Source organism: Colletotrichum spaethianum (genome assembly GCF_022836535.1).
Source record: "Colletotrichum spaethianum MAFF 239500 DNA, contig14, whole genome shotgun sequence".
In the NCBI taxonomy this organism is placed as follows: domain Eukaryota; kingdom Fungi; phylum Ascomycota; class Sordariomycetes; order Glomerellales; family Glomerellaceae; genus Colletotrichum; species Colletotrichum spaethianum.
The window spans coordinates 1,079,725-1,097,931 of record NW_026054784.1 but is presented as its reverse complement, the minus strand read 5'-3'; the positions used below and the strand labels follow the sequence as shown (position 1 = coordinate 1,097,931).

Below are 18,207 nucleotides of genomic sequence, written 5' to 3'. Positions count from 1 at the left end.
CTCATTTATACTATGCTATGCACTCTTCTTTTCTCCTCCAACACCACATAAACGACAAAATCTTAGTACAAACTTCTATCTGAGACTTTCGCCCACAGCAAATCTATCCAGCTTCCACTCTGCTCCACGTGCCTACTGCTGGAATGGGAATATTGTCATCTTTGATTTCACCTCCTGCACATTTGCTTCGCAAGTCTGGGTAGGCTTTACAGTGCGGTTTTTTCTCTTCTTTCCCTTCTGACTAGGTTCTCCCTTCCAAGTGAGGTTGGTCAGTCACTCTCGACTTTTCTATGTCATGTCTTTTTTGTTTTGTTCTCACTCACATAACTTCTTCACCTTTCTCCCTTCATCGTAGTCTTGGGTTCTTCCACAATACCTTATCACTTGTTTTCTTTCTATTTTACTTCTCCATTCGATTTCTCTTCTCCCACGGGCCCAAGGCCCCTCCAATCCTGTTTTGAGTGTCCTTGCTCTCACACTGCAATAATCTGTACTCAATCCGATTTTCAGCCTTAACACAGCTCTGGTACAGACTCTGGCTAAAACTCACTTGGTCATTTTGCTTAGAAGGGAAAGTGCGTTGGTACGTTGGTACTTTCCCTTTTCTTTCCAATATTTCTTGGGTTATCGAACTGTCTCTCGATTTCAACCTGTACGTCTTTTCAGCACCTCATCTGCACTCAACTTCTCACATTAGTTTGCTGCCTCATTTAGCTGGCTGGTGAGGCCCTTCTCTCTTTCCCTCAAACCACCTCACTACACAATCAACTCACCTCACAGTCAAACGTCTCTGAGAAATGTAGTTATCCGTCTATCGTCAAAGCTCTCCTGCTCACCTTCCTGAACTTGCTGCTTTTCTTCCTAGCGCGCTTCTCACTTCATTGTTTTCGTCCCAATTCGGGATCCTTTTCTTTCTCCATTCTCTTTAGCTGACCTCTTCACTCCCATTTTTATCAGGTTACATCCGCCCTTATGCCGTTCCCTAATTTTGTTATTCAGGCTTCACATTTTAAGCTCAGTCACTAACGTTGTCATTCCAGAGTACTACTGTCACCAAACGTATTCACGTTGACTGTTGCCTCTGACACACTTTGCATATCGTCACCTTTCTTGTTACCTTTGTTCAAGAGCAACGATCACACCCTTCACTACTGTACACTATGGTCTATTCCAAGCCTATTGGTAAGAAAGGAGTCGAGATGGATCATTTCACGATGCGGAACCAGCTTCGCGACATGGTTCGCCAGGGTGGTTTCACGTCCAGTGACTTACCCGAGGTCGTTGTCGAGGACAGCGAGTACGACAAGGAGCCTGGCGGTGCCCGCCTTGATGGTGCCCCCTACAGCACCAACTCGGATAAGAACCAAGGCCAGGGCAAGGCGAAGACTTCCTCCAACCTCAACCCTTCATCCCCCACTTGGGTCCCTACAACCAGTAACTCTCGCCACAACATCAGCAAGGTACGTTGGTCTGACGGATTGGGATTTTTTTCAATTGGGCCATTCCAATTAACACTCATTTTCAGATCGATCAGCCTGAAATTGCTGAGCTTGACGGGACTCCGAAGCTCAACATCACTGACAACACGACTTCTTATAACGGCCAGCACCTTCAGAATCAATCCATTCCTACTACCAAGTGTCACGTTGAGGTCTCAGGTCGCGCAAACTCCCCCAAGCACTCCCTCTACACCAATGTTTTGAACAGCACTGGTTCTTACCCTGTTGTTCTAGCCATGAACGAACGTCACGCCGCTCAGCCTACGATGAACAACTCTCAGGTCGTCTCTGCTAGCTACCAGAACGGCCAGTCCATCCCCATGATGGCGACCTATGGTCAGCTCAGTGGCAGCGCCTCTATGGGCAGCCTTGATCATCCAAACCTGGTTCACCAGCACAGCAATGGCTTGCAGTACAGCCAGGGAGGCAACGAAGCCGATAATCACTCTGCTGTCGTCAGTCCCGGCAGCGACACTTCCAAGGCAGTCAAAAACAATGGTCTTATGACGGAGCCTCGTAACTTCGCCCCGCGCACCACTACGAACCTTGCTCGCCTCGGTGCTCCTCCCAAGTTCAACTTGGAGAATGACCTGCACGGTAACAACGCTCCCGCGGCGGATGCGCAGGACCCGTTCATTGTTCCCAACTCTCAGGGAGGCTCAGTTCAGCAGCCCATCTTCGGTTTGCAGATCGACACCACCCATTTGCTCGCGACTGGGCAGATTCCATTCCCCGCCCCCACGGGCGAGACCCTGAACTTTGATGATCTCACTCGCGCCGACTATGCGCAATCTACCCTGAACGATGTCCAGATCAATCAGGTTCCGCAAATCTTCTTTGGCAACGGAGGTCATGTCATGAACGCCCATACGACCCAGAACATGACCACCCAGGGTTCAACTGCTCAGGACCTCGCTTCTAGAGGCGTCACTGCTCAAGGCGTGCCTGTCCAGCAAGTCGGTGACAGCAACGCTCTCGTCAACATGCGGGCAGGACCTTACCAACCTCTCGCGGGAAACAACGCAACGCTCGTCCCCTATCAGCTTGGTTATCCAATTCAGAACGCTGCTATGTCTTATGGTGCCCCCGTTACCGATTACATCCGTGCTCAACGATCAGCGGAGTTGAACAGACTTACGGCTGGCCCCACGGGCCTTCCTACCGCCCAGATTGCACTGCATGAGGCCAACTTCCCGTTTGTCGAGCCTGCCACTCGCCCTGCTCACTTTGTGGTTCGAGGTGTCGTCAAGATTGGAAACGTACGTGAGCCCCTGAGATGTAACCCTGAGGAAACCCAGATAGAGACTGACGTATAAATAGATTCCGTTCATTACTAACCGGGCCGAGATCATCGCCGTCCTCGGCCGCAACTCCCGCATCCTTAACGATACGGAAGAGCCTGTCCACATCATCATGGAGCGCATAACCGGCAAGACGACGGATGCGTATGTCGAGTTCCATACTCTGGAGGATGCTTCCAAGGCTGTCGAGAAGTATCAGCAAAACATTGGCCGTGGCCGTGCCACTCGCATCGGCCAGCGTCCAGTTGATATTGAGCTCTCGAGCCAGGCTGCCCTCATGAAGGACTTGTTCCCGTCTGCCAAGGGTGTCTTCTGGGCCGGAACCAATCCCCAGATCCTCCCCAACAACGACGAGGAGCCTTGGGGCAATTTCAAGGGCTTCGTGTCCAACGAGGAGATGACGATGCTTGTGAAGCACGTCGAGGTGCCCCATCGAGTGAGTTTTCCAGAACGAGGTATTGATGGAGTTGCAGCTGACACGTTTGCAGTCCCCTTTCTCCAAGGAGTGCCCTCAGCGACCTTTCGAGTGTCTCATCAGCACCCTCACCAAGTTCCCTTGGCATATGAAGGCGAACGTTACTGTCCAGCAGCGCCACGCCATTCACAAAGCGACCTGCGATCTCATCAGAATCCTGGTGAGCAGCATTCAAGAGAGGCGCGACGAGCTCAACCTTACTCATCGCCTGCTCAAGCGGGTCGTTACCGCGGCGATGCGTTGCGAGGGCTTCTCAGCTCTCCAGAAGGACGATATTGCCTACCTGGTCGGCATGGACGAGATGGGGCAGCGCGCCTTCGGTCAGCCGCGCTTTGCCGAGGCCTGGCGCCACCTTTACGTGCTGGTTCCCAAGACAGGCGTTCCTTTGGACGTGATCGAGGTAAGTCATCTACTTCCCACCTTTACGATTGATGGGGTAAAGCCTGCAAGGCTAGTGACTGCGAGCTGACTGTTCTGTTCGGTAGTGGTACGTTGCCATCATCCGCGAGGAGACCAGCCGTTTCCTGGAGATGCAGTCGTTCCAGGACAAGGTGCAAACCCGTACCGTTGGCAACGAGACGGATGCCTACTTTGGCTTCTTCTGGCGCGAGCTGAACCACCCCGCGGGTCCTGACTTTGACAGAATGACTCTGGCGCAGCTTGCCATGCACGAGTATCAGACGATGGAGTCGATCATTCGTCGCGCATTGACTCATACTAACGTCCAGTAATATCGAATATGGCAGACGGGAAACAACAAGAAGCAAGCTTGAGTGCTGAGATGAGCTCGTCAATGGAATGACATATATTGCTCTGCATCTGTGCACTTCCCGGTCTGTGGTGTCCTCGTTTGAGGTCGGTTTCTCAGGAATTTGCTTCACATGGTTGTTTCTTGGACTCTATCTTTGCGGGTTGGACGAGTCAGACACAGGATAGAGAGGTTCGAGGAACAAAAAAACGGGCTGTTTGGGTTGTCTCAGCCTGACACCAGGACGGAAATGTTGTTTCTGGGATTCTTTCAAAGGCAGGGGATCAACTTTGGAGATGGGTTGCCGTAGTGAGGTAGGGGTTCGAGGCGGCTCTCTATACCCGATCAATAAGGACTCTGGCGTGGTTCCCTGCGCCTTCTAGCCTCGTTTCACTTGATTCTTTGTTCTAGCCGGGTCTAAGTGCCCCGTGCCCTTCGTTGGAGATGCGGCGTACCTAGGTCGGCGCGGAATTGGCATAAGGCGTCTTTGACGGCGTGGGGTGCGGCGTAGGCTGCCCCGGGTGACGTGAGCCATGTGTGTGGTGAGGTTGAAGTTGGCGAATGGAGTAGTCAGCAGCAACGAACGCCAAGCCCATATTGGCGAACCAGTCAAATGCTGCGACGGAGTGGAGTTGCACTGCAGGTACCATGGCGGCATCGCCCGGCATCGTGCGGCAGCTGGTCCCATCATCTGCAAGCACAGGTCGATAGTGGGCGAGTGGGCATGTTTTAGCACCTTTGCAAGCACTCTGCCGCCCCGCTACGGCGGTTTTTAGTGTGTGTTTTCCAACGATGGGCTGTTTGTTGGCGGGAACAGGCACGGGCCAAGGGCGGGCCCATGTACTTTTTATCCCAAGGTATTTTCCGTGGTGCTTTTTAGGCGGCTTGGGAGACGATTCATAACGCGACTGGACAGCATTGGCATTGGGGGAAAAGCGTTGCACCAACGATGGGTGGTCTGTGACAAGGAGACAAGAAGAAGAAGGCCCCACCGAAATATCGACGATGCGGGATAGCTGGCTCATGATAATCCCGACGCGGCTTATTGCGGCGGAGCACGCTGGCATTGCACATGTACATAGTATCCCGGCGGTTGGACAATGGGAGGCAGGGTGAGTTTGATGAGATGCAGCAGCTGATGGAGGCTGTTGTATTGTGTGGGTGAGTGCTTGGCCGTAAGGCGCGAAGGAGGTGTCTCGTAATGCGAGTGAACGGTACCTCGCCGACGTCGGTTCCAGGACCGGTCCCCTTTCTGCATTTCGGCCACGGACAACAAGGTCACATCGATCAGGTCATTACGGAGTAGTCCCGAGAGCGACTGGCGATGTGGGATCCGTAGAGATGACATGCCCAGGCGCCGGTCCTTTCTCACTTTAACATCCAGGGAAGGTCGAGAACCAAGCCGGCATAGAATCAACAAGTGCCTTGTCCGGTAGGCAGGGTGGGGAGGAGAAGAAACGCTCCTTGAACAGGAGTAACATGGGCAGGACTAGGGCCCATCCAAGCACCGTCGATTATCGAAACAGAGGGCGCAAATCACTTTCGAAAAAGGGGGTCCATCCCCACTCCACTCTCCCATCTGCACAGGCCAGAACACCGTGAACGAGCCCCCGCCCAGCTTTTAGATTGATTTGAATTGGGATTGGACTGGAGGCGAGTTGAATTGAGGTGGATAGCCAGGCAGCGAGCGAGGGAAGGCGAGGGATAGAGAGAGAAAGAGAAAGAGAGAGAGAGAGAGAGAGAGAGTGTGTGTGTGTGTGTACGTGCATGTGTGGAAAACGACTGGATTGGATTGGCGGTACCTCGAGTGCCTCGGAGGCAACGCACGGAGCACCAGGGAGGTGAGAGCGATTGTGCAAAGTACAGATACCATCTACCGCGTACGTAAATCATAGGTACGGTACTCGAGGGAGGACCTGAGTGATTGGGCTAGGGTGTGTCGATTCTGATCTTAGGTTCCGTTGCTCTTTTCCCGTTGCTGTTCCATCGCCCATCTGGTGTGTGTGGTCTGTTTGTTGCTGCCGCTTTCCCGTGCCCATCAGATTACTTTTTAGTCCCCCGGCGCGCCTCCCACCCTCACCCTTTCCTGATCGTACCTGCCTTGTCATCCAGCACGCTCACTTTGGAAAAAAAAATAACCAATCCACAACATTACGGGATACACGCTCACAGACTCGCACACGCTATTACCTGGACCTCACACACACCTGAGGCCACTTGACGCGACTTTGCAGTGAGAGGGGTCCCATACGAGAAAGAACCCCCGGCCTGAACTTTTTCCCCTCCCCGTCCAACGAAAAGGACGCCAGGAGCTGTCACTTCGAAATTTCAGACGCTTACTGTTGCCTTCACTTTCACAAACGCCCACGCACACTCTCTCCCTCTCTCTCCCTTTTTCTCCTCCTCACACACATACACCCCTAGACTCATTCTACTCAAGCAGCCCATCATGTCTGCTCAAACTACCGACACGGCCGTCCCGGCCACTGCTCCTGCTACCGCACCTGCGCCTGCTGCAGTTCCTGAGTCTCAGCCGGTCGCCGCTGAGCCGGCTGCAGACCCGACTCCGGCTCCCGCTGCTACCGCCGATGCCGCCGCCCAGCAGCAGCAGACCGAGCAGCCAGCTCCCACCGGCCAAAAGACGGAAGAAAATGCCCAGGAGAAAGCTGCTACCGAGAAGCCTGCTGAGAAGCCCGTCGAGAAGACGCAGACCCCTCTTACTTCTCTCTTCGACAAGTTGCCCGGCATCCTCAGCGAGGCCAGGCACAACGAGATGTGGGGTGTGCAGCTCTCCAACAGCACTCACGTCCCTACCACTGTCGTTTTGCAGAAGTTTCTCCGCGCCAACGACGACGATGTCTCCAAGGCTGCTGACCAGCTCCAAAAGGCCTTGATCTGGCGCCGTGATACTAACCCTGGCAAGCTGCTCGACGACGTCTCTTTTGACAACAAGAAGTTCGGCGAGCTCGGCTATGTTACCACCCACAAGGATGCTCAGGGCAAGGAGATGATCATCACCTGGAACATCTACGGAGCTGTGAAGGATAAGAAGGCCACCTTTGGCAACGTCGATGAGTGAGTATCAGTCCTGTGACATGAGAATACCTCCTGTCGCCAAGCGGATCTCCGACTAACAGCCTGTGTAGGTTCATCAAGTGGCGTGCTGCCCTCATGGAGCTCAGCGTCCGCAAGCTGAGCCTGGACAAGGTCCAGACCGCCATTCCTGACGGCGGCGAGGACCCTTACCAGATGATCCAAGTCCATGACTACCTCAACGTCAGCTTCCTGCGCATGGACCCCGCTGTCAAGGCCGCCTCTTCGGAGACGATCAAGGTCTTCGCCATGGCCTACCCGGAGCTCCTCGTCCACAAATACTTTGTCAACATCCCTGCCCTCATGGGCTGGGTCTTCAAGGGCATGAAGGTTTTCCTAGCACCCAAGACCATTGCCAAGTTCCACCCTCTCGGTTATGGTACTGAGCTCGCCGCCGATCTCCCCGCCTACAAGGACTCTCTCCCCAAGGACTACGGTGGCAACGGCGAGAGCATCAAGATTACTGGCCAGACCGTCAAGCTTGCGGACGCTGCCCCCGCTGCACCTGCCGAGAAGCCTGCCACTGAAGCTACTCCTGCCCCTGCCGCCCCGGCTGCTGCCGCTGCTGCCACTGCTCCCGCCCCGGCTACCGAGGCCCCTGTTCCCGCAGCCACCGAGACCAAGGCTGCGGAGCCCGTCTCCGCCGCCACCCCGGCGATTGCGAACAGCGAGCCCGTCGCCGCTCCTCAGCCGGAGAAGGCGGCGGAGGAGGCTGCCCCTACCGCGGCCGCCGATGCCGATAAGACGGAGGTGCCCAACGTTGCCGACTTGAGCATCAACGACAAGGCCGAAACTAAGGAGGCTAAGCCCGCTGCTCCCTAAGCGGCGGCCTCGGCTTGTTGATTTTTTGTTACTTTGGACAGCCTTGGGTTCGTTGTCACCGCCCTCTGGGGGGTTTTCGCTTCGGGCAGGATATAGGGGATTTGGCTTCGGGTTGTGTTTTTCTCTCCTTGTGTTTCATGCCATAATACCCTTCTTGTGTGTGTTTGTGGCGTTGTAATTCGAAAATGCCTTTTTTCGATTTGGAACGGAGCGGAGGGAGGGGAAAAGAGGGAGAATAAGATCTCACAAAGTAACAGAAGTTGTAATAGGAAACAATCAAAATCAGAGTTGTTACATCAGCCAATGTGATCGTCATTCGTTTGATGGTTCGTGCAAGCTGCAAATGACTCGCCTACGCGACCCTCTCGCCAATAGATTCAGGCGCTTCCCTCGGATGTGGTTGTTGTCCAAGGCGGAGTTCTCATCGGAGGGGCGACAATGGGGGAACAACGGTGTGGGTGATTGGTAGGTGGTCTTGAACGTGATGTTTCTGTGCGCTTATCTCATAGACCCGCATCGCGTCCCTCCAACGCTGGGCTGAACTATGGTGTCGGAATGAACGATCGCAGCGTATCATCACGCCCGACTTCGATGCGACGACGGATTACCGAGGCTGCCAAATTCGTTGATCAGGTCGAACAAATGCTTTCGAGCTGAACACTGGTCGATTACACCGATCATTCAGGAATCACAATGGCTTTGCTAGGCGATCCCAGACGAGTGACTCGGTCCCCAAAGGCAGGCAGCAGATGGAATGACGCCCAACACATCTCTCTGTGCGCCTTCCCGCTGGTTTTTCTGATAGTCATTCTAACTGTAGGAAAAAGGCAGCTCTTGGGTACCTACTAGTTCTCAACCTCGACGTCCTCCTCGCCGTGTGGTCGTGTGGTGTCTCACATCTGTCACGACTGCAACGGCTCGTCTCGCTGACGCTGAATAGCATGGGATGCCGGCCCATTGTGCCCGCCCATGCATCTAGGGAGGATCCCAATCCCTTTTTGGGACGCAATTGAGGTGTGATGCTCTCAGCTCGCGGCCTGTTTTTGGCTCGCTCATGCGACGAGACCAGGTGCCGGGAACAATGCGGCATTTCAAGACCGCAACCTCGACGATGCTCATGCCGAGTTTGTATAGGAAGGCTGTCAGTGTATCGCCTGGAAGTTGGCTTCTATCGCCGACAAGCCAAGATGGCATGTAGGGAGTTGGTTGTTGATTCGGTACCACATTGTTGACGAGGTCGAAGAAGCTTGATTGACCACGACTGTTGCATACCTTGACAGATACAAGCAGAGATATGTACTTTGGTGAAAGAAACCAGGACAAACCAAGGGGGCCATAACGAGACTTGTCATTGACCTGCTGTGGTCGGTATCCATCTACTCCAAACCACCATGGTTGCTCCTTGGTAAGATGTGTCCCTAAAGCGGACTGAATATCGGATGGGATCTCACGCAGAACCTCGTAGCTGAGGCCAGCGGTTCCTTAACTGCATCTTCTGGTATCGTCTTCATTTGTCAAATATTTCTTTCTGAGCGACACTCCTACGATGTAATTTGTAGGTCTCATTCTCTATGATCCGGGCGTAGGTGAAGTACAGCAACCACGCCGGACCCCAGACATGAGACTGACATGGCATGTATAGGTGACCAACGAACATAATACAGCCAATTGGGATGCGATAACTTGAGAGCAGCGATTTATGGGTTGATTGTCAAATCTGGCTGAGCTTGCATATCTGTTTTCCCCTCAGCCAGTTGGTTGAGTGTGTGACACGACTCGAGGATCTGCCCACAGCTTCAAAACCGCAGGAATTAAACAGGGAACTTCTATACCTGTCAGGATCCAGCCAATGCCAACAATTATAGAAACACTCTGCAGGGTCATCCAGTAGCTGAGCATCATGATTGATACTTCGGAAAGTGATTGGGTTGGCATATCTATCTCCAAGTCCGACATCCTAGTCTGATACACGTGGAGGAACGGCCGACGGGTGGTCGCCCACTCGTGATGTTCGAACGAAGCTGCCATTACAAGCCTTGCCAAAATGTTACGGTTGAACCAAGATGAAGGGTTGGGCGCAGGTATGTAGTGGTGTTGCCGACCATGTCTGTATTGGGGCGAGGCTCGGCACTGCAGTGGCGCCAACGGTAGAGGCGAAACGCAGGAGGTGGTCCGAGAAGACACCAGCGGCGCAACCAGATGACACCTCGACCTGGGAATTGCACAGACAGAGACTCACGGGGAAGTTGGGATTTGATAAGGGCGCATCTGGGTAGGCCAACTGCTGCGTCTGGCCGCATGTAGCCCCTCTCATCTGAGTGTCCCGGCTTATCCAGTCACGAAGTCGACTAGAGCGTATTCGGCAGGGTTAAAGGATTCAATGTTCAAGTAGGATGCACAGGTGGACGAGGAGCAAGACGGGACAGGAAAGGATAAGACGATAGGGAAGGAGAAGAGAGGAGACACATACACACACACACAGGCAACACAACACGGACCAGGGTCCTGTTTACCTTTTGGCTCTCACCATGCCCAGAATGAGAGGAGACCCGAAGAGAGGCCAGGCCACGTTCATCCGCGTCCACTTCGGCAGTCTCAATATTGACCCAATCCTGATCCCCATCCCCCGTCTCCATTTCTCATCCGCAATCCACGGAAGGCCGGAGCGAAAGAGACCGGGCGAAAGCCAGACAACCACACAACCTAGAAAAAAGGAGCGCGGCGTAGGCACACTGACCCAACACGCCAGACAAGCCTTCCCACCTCGGGCTCTTTTTTCTTACACAAAGGTACAAAGGGTCAGCGCGGTCCGTTCCTCACCTCAGCAATCCGACTTACCCAGAACCGCCTCCTCTTCTTTGCTTGCTTGCTTGCTTCCCTCTCTATTTACCTCTCGCCCTCTGTCTCTCGCGCTCTATCTCCCCCCCCCCTCCCTCCTCTCTTGCGCGCCCGACATCCTCGAGCACATCTTCTCCGCAGTCCCTGACCCGTTCCGTTCCTGCTCGTCGACTTCAACCTTCACGACTTGACTCTTGCATTTCTCCTGCTGTTTCTCTCTCTCTCTCTCTCTCTCTCTCTCTCTCTCTCACTCTCAACAAGCACGCCGAGTGCAGGGGAGCAGCCAGTTCAAGCAGGTCGAGGCAGCCAGCCAGGTCGAGCGAGCAAGTAAAGCGGCAGCCAGGCCGACAGAACAAGCTAGCAATCAATCCCATCAATCAACCACCGGGGGGGTCAATCACGTCGACTTGATCCGTCAAATCAATCAATTCCGTCGCGTCCCCACCCGCCGCGCTCTGTTCTCAACTCAACACGACACTGGACAACGGAACGGAACCTCCCTCAAGCAAATCCATCCCGCCATCCGCCCAGGTCCTTTCTCACACACTCACTCGGGTGTCCGTCTGTCTCATCCGCCCATCTCACCTCACACCCGTCACCTAGCCTCTCACATTGTCGCCTTACTTACCTTCCTCACCTCGCAACCGTCAACCTTGCTACTACTTCTCACGCGCACTCTTACTGGAGAATGATCCGCGCTTATTGACAGCAACATCAAAAAAAATTCAGCTACGGGTTTCCGCATTCTACAGCCGGGCGACTGGTCACCTCGAGAAATCGCCTTGGGTCTTTTTTTGACTTTTTGCCAGACTATTTTGGTTTCCCTTGTCCCTCTTCCTCCCCCTTTTTTTCCCTAAACTCCCTCCGCTTTCTACCCGGCTGCGCATTGCTGCAGCACACAAGAGCAAAGGTACCTCGCATACCAAAACTCCCTTGGGGGATACTTTACCTTATTGCCACTCAATGCCCGGCGAGCAAGCTAGGAGGTAGCGAACGAGCCAATTCTGCGTGCCTGGGGGAACTGTTTCCGCACACACCCTGGTCCAAGGTCTAATCCCTCTCCTTCTACTTTTCGTGTCTGGAACTTCTCTGGACCTCGCACCCCAACTTCCTTCCCACCTCACACACGCACTCCCCATTTTGGAACGCGTCGCATTTCGACTCTGCCAACCTCCAGACGCCCGACGGACGATAAAAAAGTTCAAAGTCGCGTCGAGACTGGGTATTTTCACCCAATATGTCTCTTTTCCCCAGCGAGAGCGGCCTGTCCGCCGCCGCTACCGATTGTTCGTCCAACATCGCGTCTTCGAGCTCGACACCCCCTACCAGTATTTCCGACATTGCCAGCCAAGCCTCGGATGGCCCCAAACTCGACGACGTCCCCGTCATTCTCGAAACCGAAACTCACATCGAAGCCCAGATCGAGGCCCAGATCGAAATCCCCGCTGCTGCTGCCGCCGACCAAGCACCCGAAACCCCCTCGGATCCCCAGTCCGAAGCGCGCCCTCGCCGATCATGCTCCGGAAAGCAGACATACAACCTATCACAATTGAGCGGCACGGCAAACCGCGGTAAGCGACGCGCCAAGGGCGACGATGTTGCAGACCGGCGCAGGACCATTTCTGGCGAGACCCTGGTCAATGGCGACCTTAACGCCGACGACGTGGCGCGCGTTGCTGGCAACCTCGTCCGCGACGGAATTGACGCGTTGAACCTCCAATGGTCCATGGGAGGCCTCAAGACGCCGCGCCCGAAGAAGAACAAGACGGAAAAGGCCGAGACCTCGCGCATCACCCGCCATACGGCGCGTCTTATCGGCACCCCTGTCGAGAACTTCGCAACCAAGGTCTCCAACCTCGGCAAGCGGAGTCGCAAGACGTTCGAGAAGAGCATGGCTAGGGTCCCACGTGAGCTGCGCCGTCTCCAGGATACGAAGGAATTCGCCGGCATCGACGACAAGCCAGTCATAAGAACGGTTTGGTCCAACGGAAAGCTCGTGATTCTCGACGAGAATGGCAACATCCCCGCACCGCCGCCCAAGAAGGCCAGGTCCGAGCCGCTCGAGACCAAGAAAGAGGAACCTGAGGAGAAACCCGAGCAAGTTGCTGAAGCGCAGCCCAAGAAGACGAAGCGAGCCAAGAAATACCTCGATCGCGGACTATATGCCGGTCAAGCGACCCCGTCAGACCTGACGAAGGGCCTCAGCGCGGCCGAGCAAAAGAAGCTTGCGCAGACCCCGGAGCTGAAGGACTATGGCCGTCCCAACAAGGCCCTGCCGTTGCCCATGTTCAACGGGCTGCGTCTGCTTCTTAGTGGCCGCGATTTCAAGCTCCCCTACGACGTCTGCAATCCTCTGCCGCCAGGCCAGCCGAAACCCGACGAATTCCGGAAGCTTACCAAGAGTTGGATCCCCGACGCGCCTGCTCAAAATTCTTTGCTAACACTGCCATAGATCGCTTCATTGGAGAGTCTCACTCTTTGTGGAAGAAGACGCCGCACTTCCTCGACCAGTCCAAGTGTGTTTGCAAGCCCGAAGACGGCTGCGGCGAGGACTGCCAGAACAGGATCATGCTGTATGAGTGCGATGACAAGAACTGTAATGTGGGCAGAGAACATTGCACAAACCGCGCGTTCGCCGATCTTCAAGACAGAAAGGCAGGCGGTGGCAAGTACCGCGTCGGCGTTGAGGTCATCAAGACGTCCGACCGTGGCTACGGCATCCGCGCCAACAGATGCTTCGAGCCTAACCAAATCATCATGGAATACACAGGCGAGATCATTACGGACGAGGAGTGCTCAGAACGCATGGAAAGCAAGTACAAGGACAACAAGGTAAGCGGGGACTGACTTTCTTCTTCTGATGAGTGACTCTAACGCAGCGCCAGTGTTACTACCTTATGAGCTTCGACCAGAATATGATCATCGACGCTACTAAGGGCAGCATCGCTCGTTTCGTCAACCACTCGTGCGCCCCCAACTGCCGGATGATTAAATGGATTGTTTCCGGTCAGCCGAGGATGGCGCTGTTCGCGGGAGACAAGCCCATCATGACGGGCGAGGAGCTTACTTACGACTACAACTTTAGTCCTTTCAGCGACGAGAACGTCCAGAAGTGTCTCTGTGGCGCGCCGAACTGTCGAGGGATCTTGGGGCCGAAGCCTCAGGAAGTGAAACAGCCCAAGCCTCCCAAGTCGACTCTCAAGGCTGTAGTCAAGAGCGCTGTCAAGGCCAGCAAGCGCAAGATTGAAATACTGGTCGGCGACGACGAGGCCGGCGGCTCGGCAAAAAAGCGCAAGATGAAGGCCGCCAAGGGAGTACGACGATCGCTTTCCTCGACTAGCCTGCTCACCAAGGCTGCTGCCAAGGGTGCGGCCACGGTCAAGAGGCGTGTGTCGGCCATGGCGATTCTGAGCAGCACCAGCAAGACCAGCACGCCGGCAAAGACAACGGCCAAGGCCACGAAGACAGCTCCTACGAAGACAACGGCCAAGAAAGGGACTCCGAAGAAGCCGACACCCAAGAAGTACACGGCTCCCAACCCTGCGCGTAAGGCCACGGCAGTCCGTAAGTCGGGCTCCGGCAAGATGCTCAAGACGTACGGGAAGACGTCGCCTAAGAAGATGACGAGCCGGGCGCCGAGCATGACCATTGTGGCTGCGGGAGCAGAGGACGACAACGCGACGCCGACGAAGACGGCCAAGACTTCCAAGCTCCACCGGAGCTTGAGCAAGGCGTCGCGCAATGCGCTGGAGGAGCTCTCTCTGGGGTCCACGATCCGGCTTGTGAGCCCCGAGCTCGTGAGCCCCGAGGCCACCATCACGGCCCGACAAGATTAGAAAGGGGTCAGAGGGGACATGAGCCACGCTGCACGAGGCATTGTGTCATGCCCACCCATCATTATGGAATCTTGACGTCGACAAACGAGGGCGGTCTAGATGTGTAAGGCGTTCGCAAGGTGTTTTCGGTCATTCAACAGGCGAAACGGAGGCATTGTACATTATGGGATGGACGGACATCATCGTACAGGAGGTGGGGGTGGACGAAGGGGTGACGACAGGGGAGGAGAACTGGGAGATGGGCGTTTCAGCCATGGCGACGTCGGTCTCCTCATGAAGGAAGTGAGGAAGTTGGGCCTTTTTATTTTTATTAATCTGCGGATCTTGCTGCATACGTTTAACGGAACTGGGACTCGCTGCTAGTGCAGGGTCCAATCATCTTTTTTTTTCTTCCTCATTCCCGCGGTGGTTAGCAGCAGCTCTTGGGCATATTTTGGTTTTTTACTTTTGACGCTGGCATCATTCGATTATGCGATGGTGGCAGTGTGGTCCGAATACACACAAGGCACACGTTTAATGATGAAGTTTATGGCATGCCACTCGGTGACTTTGTGTGAATGTTTTCGTTAATCTAGTGTCGGGCGGCGAAGTTTGAGGATGCCTCACCGAGCCATGGCTTGCAAGGCAACAATCGGTAGAGACGGAGACCGCAACGGCGATGGTTTGTTTTCAGTGCATGAGAGAGAGATGACTCTGGGGGGTGAGATGACCAACGATGAGGCGATGATTGGATGTCGGGACAGGGGACGAGGGCCAATCGTGTCACCGAAATATCCAAGAGGCCATTGACCAGAGAAAACAGTCATTCACTGCCCGTCAGTGCAAGCCTCACAGCGCTTGCAAAAAGGTACAATGCGGCTGTGTGCATCCGGAGAAGGTAAGGTGACCGGTCTGTTGAGGCTTGAGGAGCTTCGGTGAATACTTCTAGAAGCAACTTGGCAGGAGGCGCAGCTACGTGAGAGCGAATTTCCGCTGGGTTCATCATTCGTCGTGGTGTTCGTCTCCCCTTTACTAGTTTACCTTGGTTTTTGGCCTCAGTTCATCAAACCCCCCCCCACTCCCCCCCAAGCCAGACAAAAGTCGGGTCCCCGCGTACCTGACGCCGGCGTCGGGACAAGTGGAATTATTTACTAGAGACAGGGCGCGAGTCCGGGTGAGCGAATCTCCCGTGTACGCCTTGAGCCTTTGTCTGAACCCCTCAGGGGCTTCTGCACCGTCTCCCGGGGTCCCTTTGTTCTTTTGGTCTCGTACCGTTCTGGCCGGCCAAGGTGATTAGACTTTTATCGGGCGCGCCCAGCTTTGGGAAGAAATGGAAGACGCGCTGGGCATAGGCCTGCCGTGGCTGCTGAGTGCGGGGCTCGCGGGGATTAGGGGGGGGGGCATCGGGCAACGGCGTGCCTCGGATGTGGGGCCACTACGTCTTTGCTGGGCCAGTGAATTGACCTTTTGGCCCAACGCCAGCTGTGCGGTCCTTTTTGTGATCCCTGTGTCAGTCGCGTCTGTCACGCCTGTCACCGTCCGTCGACCAGACGAGCAACGGCGGCTCTACCCACCGGCTCCGATCCTTTTTGCAGCTCTGATCGATGCGGCTCAAAAAGCAACCACCCATACAGCCCAGTACAACCCCCCTCCTTTACTAAGCGCGTTCTGACCTCCCTCCATCCCCATCCCTTTCCTTCTCTATTGCTGCCATCGTTCACACACCGCTCCTGGTTTCCCTCCCCACCGAGATGGCAGAATTGAAACCACCTCGCGCTAAGATGACCCGCTCCGGTGGCAGAGCATGGTCTTAATCTGTAAGTAAGGCGTCCTTTCTGACCCCCCTTCACGCGTGCGCAACGGCGCGGGGCAGGAGCTTTCGCGCGCCGCCGTCGTCCGCGGTCCTTTTGGGTGAGAGGGGACCCAAGTGGGGCACCCTATCGTCATCCCGAGCTCTCGGAGCTTCAACACCGACAACGCTCACCCCACGGCAGACGAGGCGGCCAGCGCTAAAGGGCCACCAGCCACGCGTCCGCAGTCAACTGTTGAGGCTCTTTGCTAGAGAAGGGGGTGGAAAACTACTCTCAGAGTATTCTATTCTCTACTGTTTTGAGGGCCCACCGGCCTTGCGGCGTGGTTTTCTGTCTATGGTTCCTAATTCCGTGCTGTGCTTCATGCCGGGGGGGGGGGGGGGTGGGGGGGTATGTCCTGTTGCTTCTTCAAAACGATTGGGGTATGAGTGCGGTGATGAGCTGCGCAGCAGCCGGTGGGTGGTGCCTTTTCCTCCTCTCCTTTCTCTTCTTCCTCCTTTCCGTCGTCATCCTTGCAGAGGGCGTTGATTCCCCCTGCGCCTTGCAGAAGCTTCACATCCTGTGCTCAGTTGCTGCTTCGCCAGTGCGAAGGGCGGGCTGTATGCTAGCCCAGGAGCCGCGCCGGCCCGGGTCCGCCAAGGAACGAATGGCAGTCTGTCAGATGACGGGTCAGCGAACCGTTTACCCACGAGGGTTAGGGTTATCAACACGGGCCTCACCTAGCGGTCGGCGCGCACCTGGATCTCCTGGACCGTGCAATAGCGGCATCTTCTCATTTGGCAGACGGGACAGTGCTCGTCAATCTTGTAGTTGAAGGGGCCGCTGGAGCAGTTGTGCTATATGGGGAGAGGGGACGTCAGTCAAGATCAAGGAGAGGCCCCTTGTGTCCTGGGGTGTTAGACTCACGCAGTACCAAACCACCTTGGTTCTCGTTCTTGGGGTCGGCATGGTTACGAGTCGTGGAGTTATTCAATGATGTCGGTGTGTTTGAATTCTTGGGCAAGAGACTTGTGTCTTTGGTGTTGAGTGTCTGAGTGCTTGTTGAGATGCTTCTGTTGTCCTCGAAGTTGACGGACAGCGCTTCGGTTTATAACCCTTTGGCGACATCTCGCATTGTCATTGAAAGAAAGCCTCGACATGAGCGCAGTTGCGCGCATCTTTGGTGCGCTGGTGCGCGGCTTTCGGTGAACGTGCAAACAGTTTTTCGAGATGCCATTCATGTTTGATGGGGCTAGGGGTGGCTTGGTCAAGTGGCATCGCCTCGTCGGTGAGGTGAATTCCAAGCTCACCTATTCAATTTACACACCGTCACACTTTGGAAATGGACCTCAGTACGGTAGCGCCCTGTCATTTCCTATCATTTTGTCGGATTGCCTTGTTTTTCCAAAAAGCGCCACGAGTTACATTCCATTCCATTACGCTACCTGGGTTGACTCATGATATCAAGGACACACAAGATGGACACCGACAACGCACTAAAGTTCCGCCACACTCCTGGATGCCAATCATCCTCAGAAAGGGGCTCGTCAAGGGGACCGCCTGTCGTCTTTTCTGGTCCTTGGCCAAGTTGCCCGCTTTTGCAAAAGGACAAGCCATCACCTCGGGTTACCTCATATCACCTCACTCTGCGTTTCGAGACAAGGCGACTGAGCTAGATGCCCATCAGCCACCACTCGCGGGCGACAAAAGGCCCTAGATTTCGGGGAAAGATGATATACCACCTCCATACCGAGGGCGCCCACCTATCAGAGAGACCTCCGTCGTTGCGGCCAGTGCTGCTTGTTACATGGCCACTTCGGGGTGAT

General features: G+C 54.9%; 4 protein-coding genes across 4 annotated transcripts; 3 read left to right on the top strand and 1 right to left on the bottom strand.

Moving 5' to 3' along the window:
• Nucleotides 1-1,160: 1,160 nt before the first annotated feature.
• Nucleotides 1,161-4,006, top strand: ColSpa_06247 (uncharacterized protein; the record flags this gene model as incomplete). Its single annotated transcript, XM_049272459.1, has 5 exons — nt 1,161-1,460; nt 1,526-2,758; nt 2,820-3,236; nt 3,289-3,675; nt 3,761-4,006. The coding sequence occupies 5 exons, from the start codon at nt 1,161-1,163 to the stop codon at nt 4,004-4,006; spliced, it is 2,583 nt and encodes an 860-aa protein (XP_049128416.1).
• A 2,466-nt stretch (nt 4,007-6,472) lies between these two features.
• Nucleotides 6,473-7,938, top strand: ColSpa_06246 (phosphatidylinositol transfer protein sfh5; the record flags this gene model as incomplete). The annotated part of the gene is made up of 2 exons (XM_049272458.1): nt 6,473-7,098; nt 7,170-7,938. The coding sequence occupies 2 exons, from the start codon at nt 6,473-6,475 to the stop codon at nt 7,936-7,938; spliced, it is 1,395 nt and encodes a 464-aa protein (XP_049128415.1).
• A 4,075-nt stretch (nt 7,939-12,013) lies between these two features.
• On the top strand, nt 12,014-14,612 carry ColSpa_06245 (histone-lysine N-methyltransferase ash1; the record flags this gene model as incomplete). Its single annotated transcript, XM_049272457.1, has 3 exons — nt 12,014-13,178; nt 13,229-13,608; nt 13,662-14,612. The coding sequence occupies 3 exons, from the start codon at nt 12,014-12,016 to the stop codon at nt 14,610-14,612; spliced, it is 2,496 nt and encodes an 831-aa protein (XP_049128414.1).
• Nucleotides 14,613-16,954: 2,342 nt separating this feature from the next.
• On the bottom strand, nt 16,955-17,350 carry ColSpa_06244 (uncharacterized protein; the record flags this gene model as incomplete). The annotated part of the gene is made up of 3 exons (XM_049272456.1): nt 16,955-17,056; nt 17,140-17,238; nt 17,309-17,350. 3 exons carry the CDS (start codon nt 17,348-17,350, stop codon nt 16,955-16,957), a joined length of 243 nt encoding a protein of 80 aa, XP_049128413.1.
• Between the last annotated feature and the right edge of the window lie 857 nt (nt 17,351-18,207).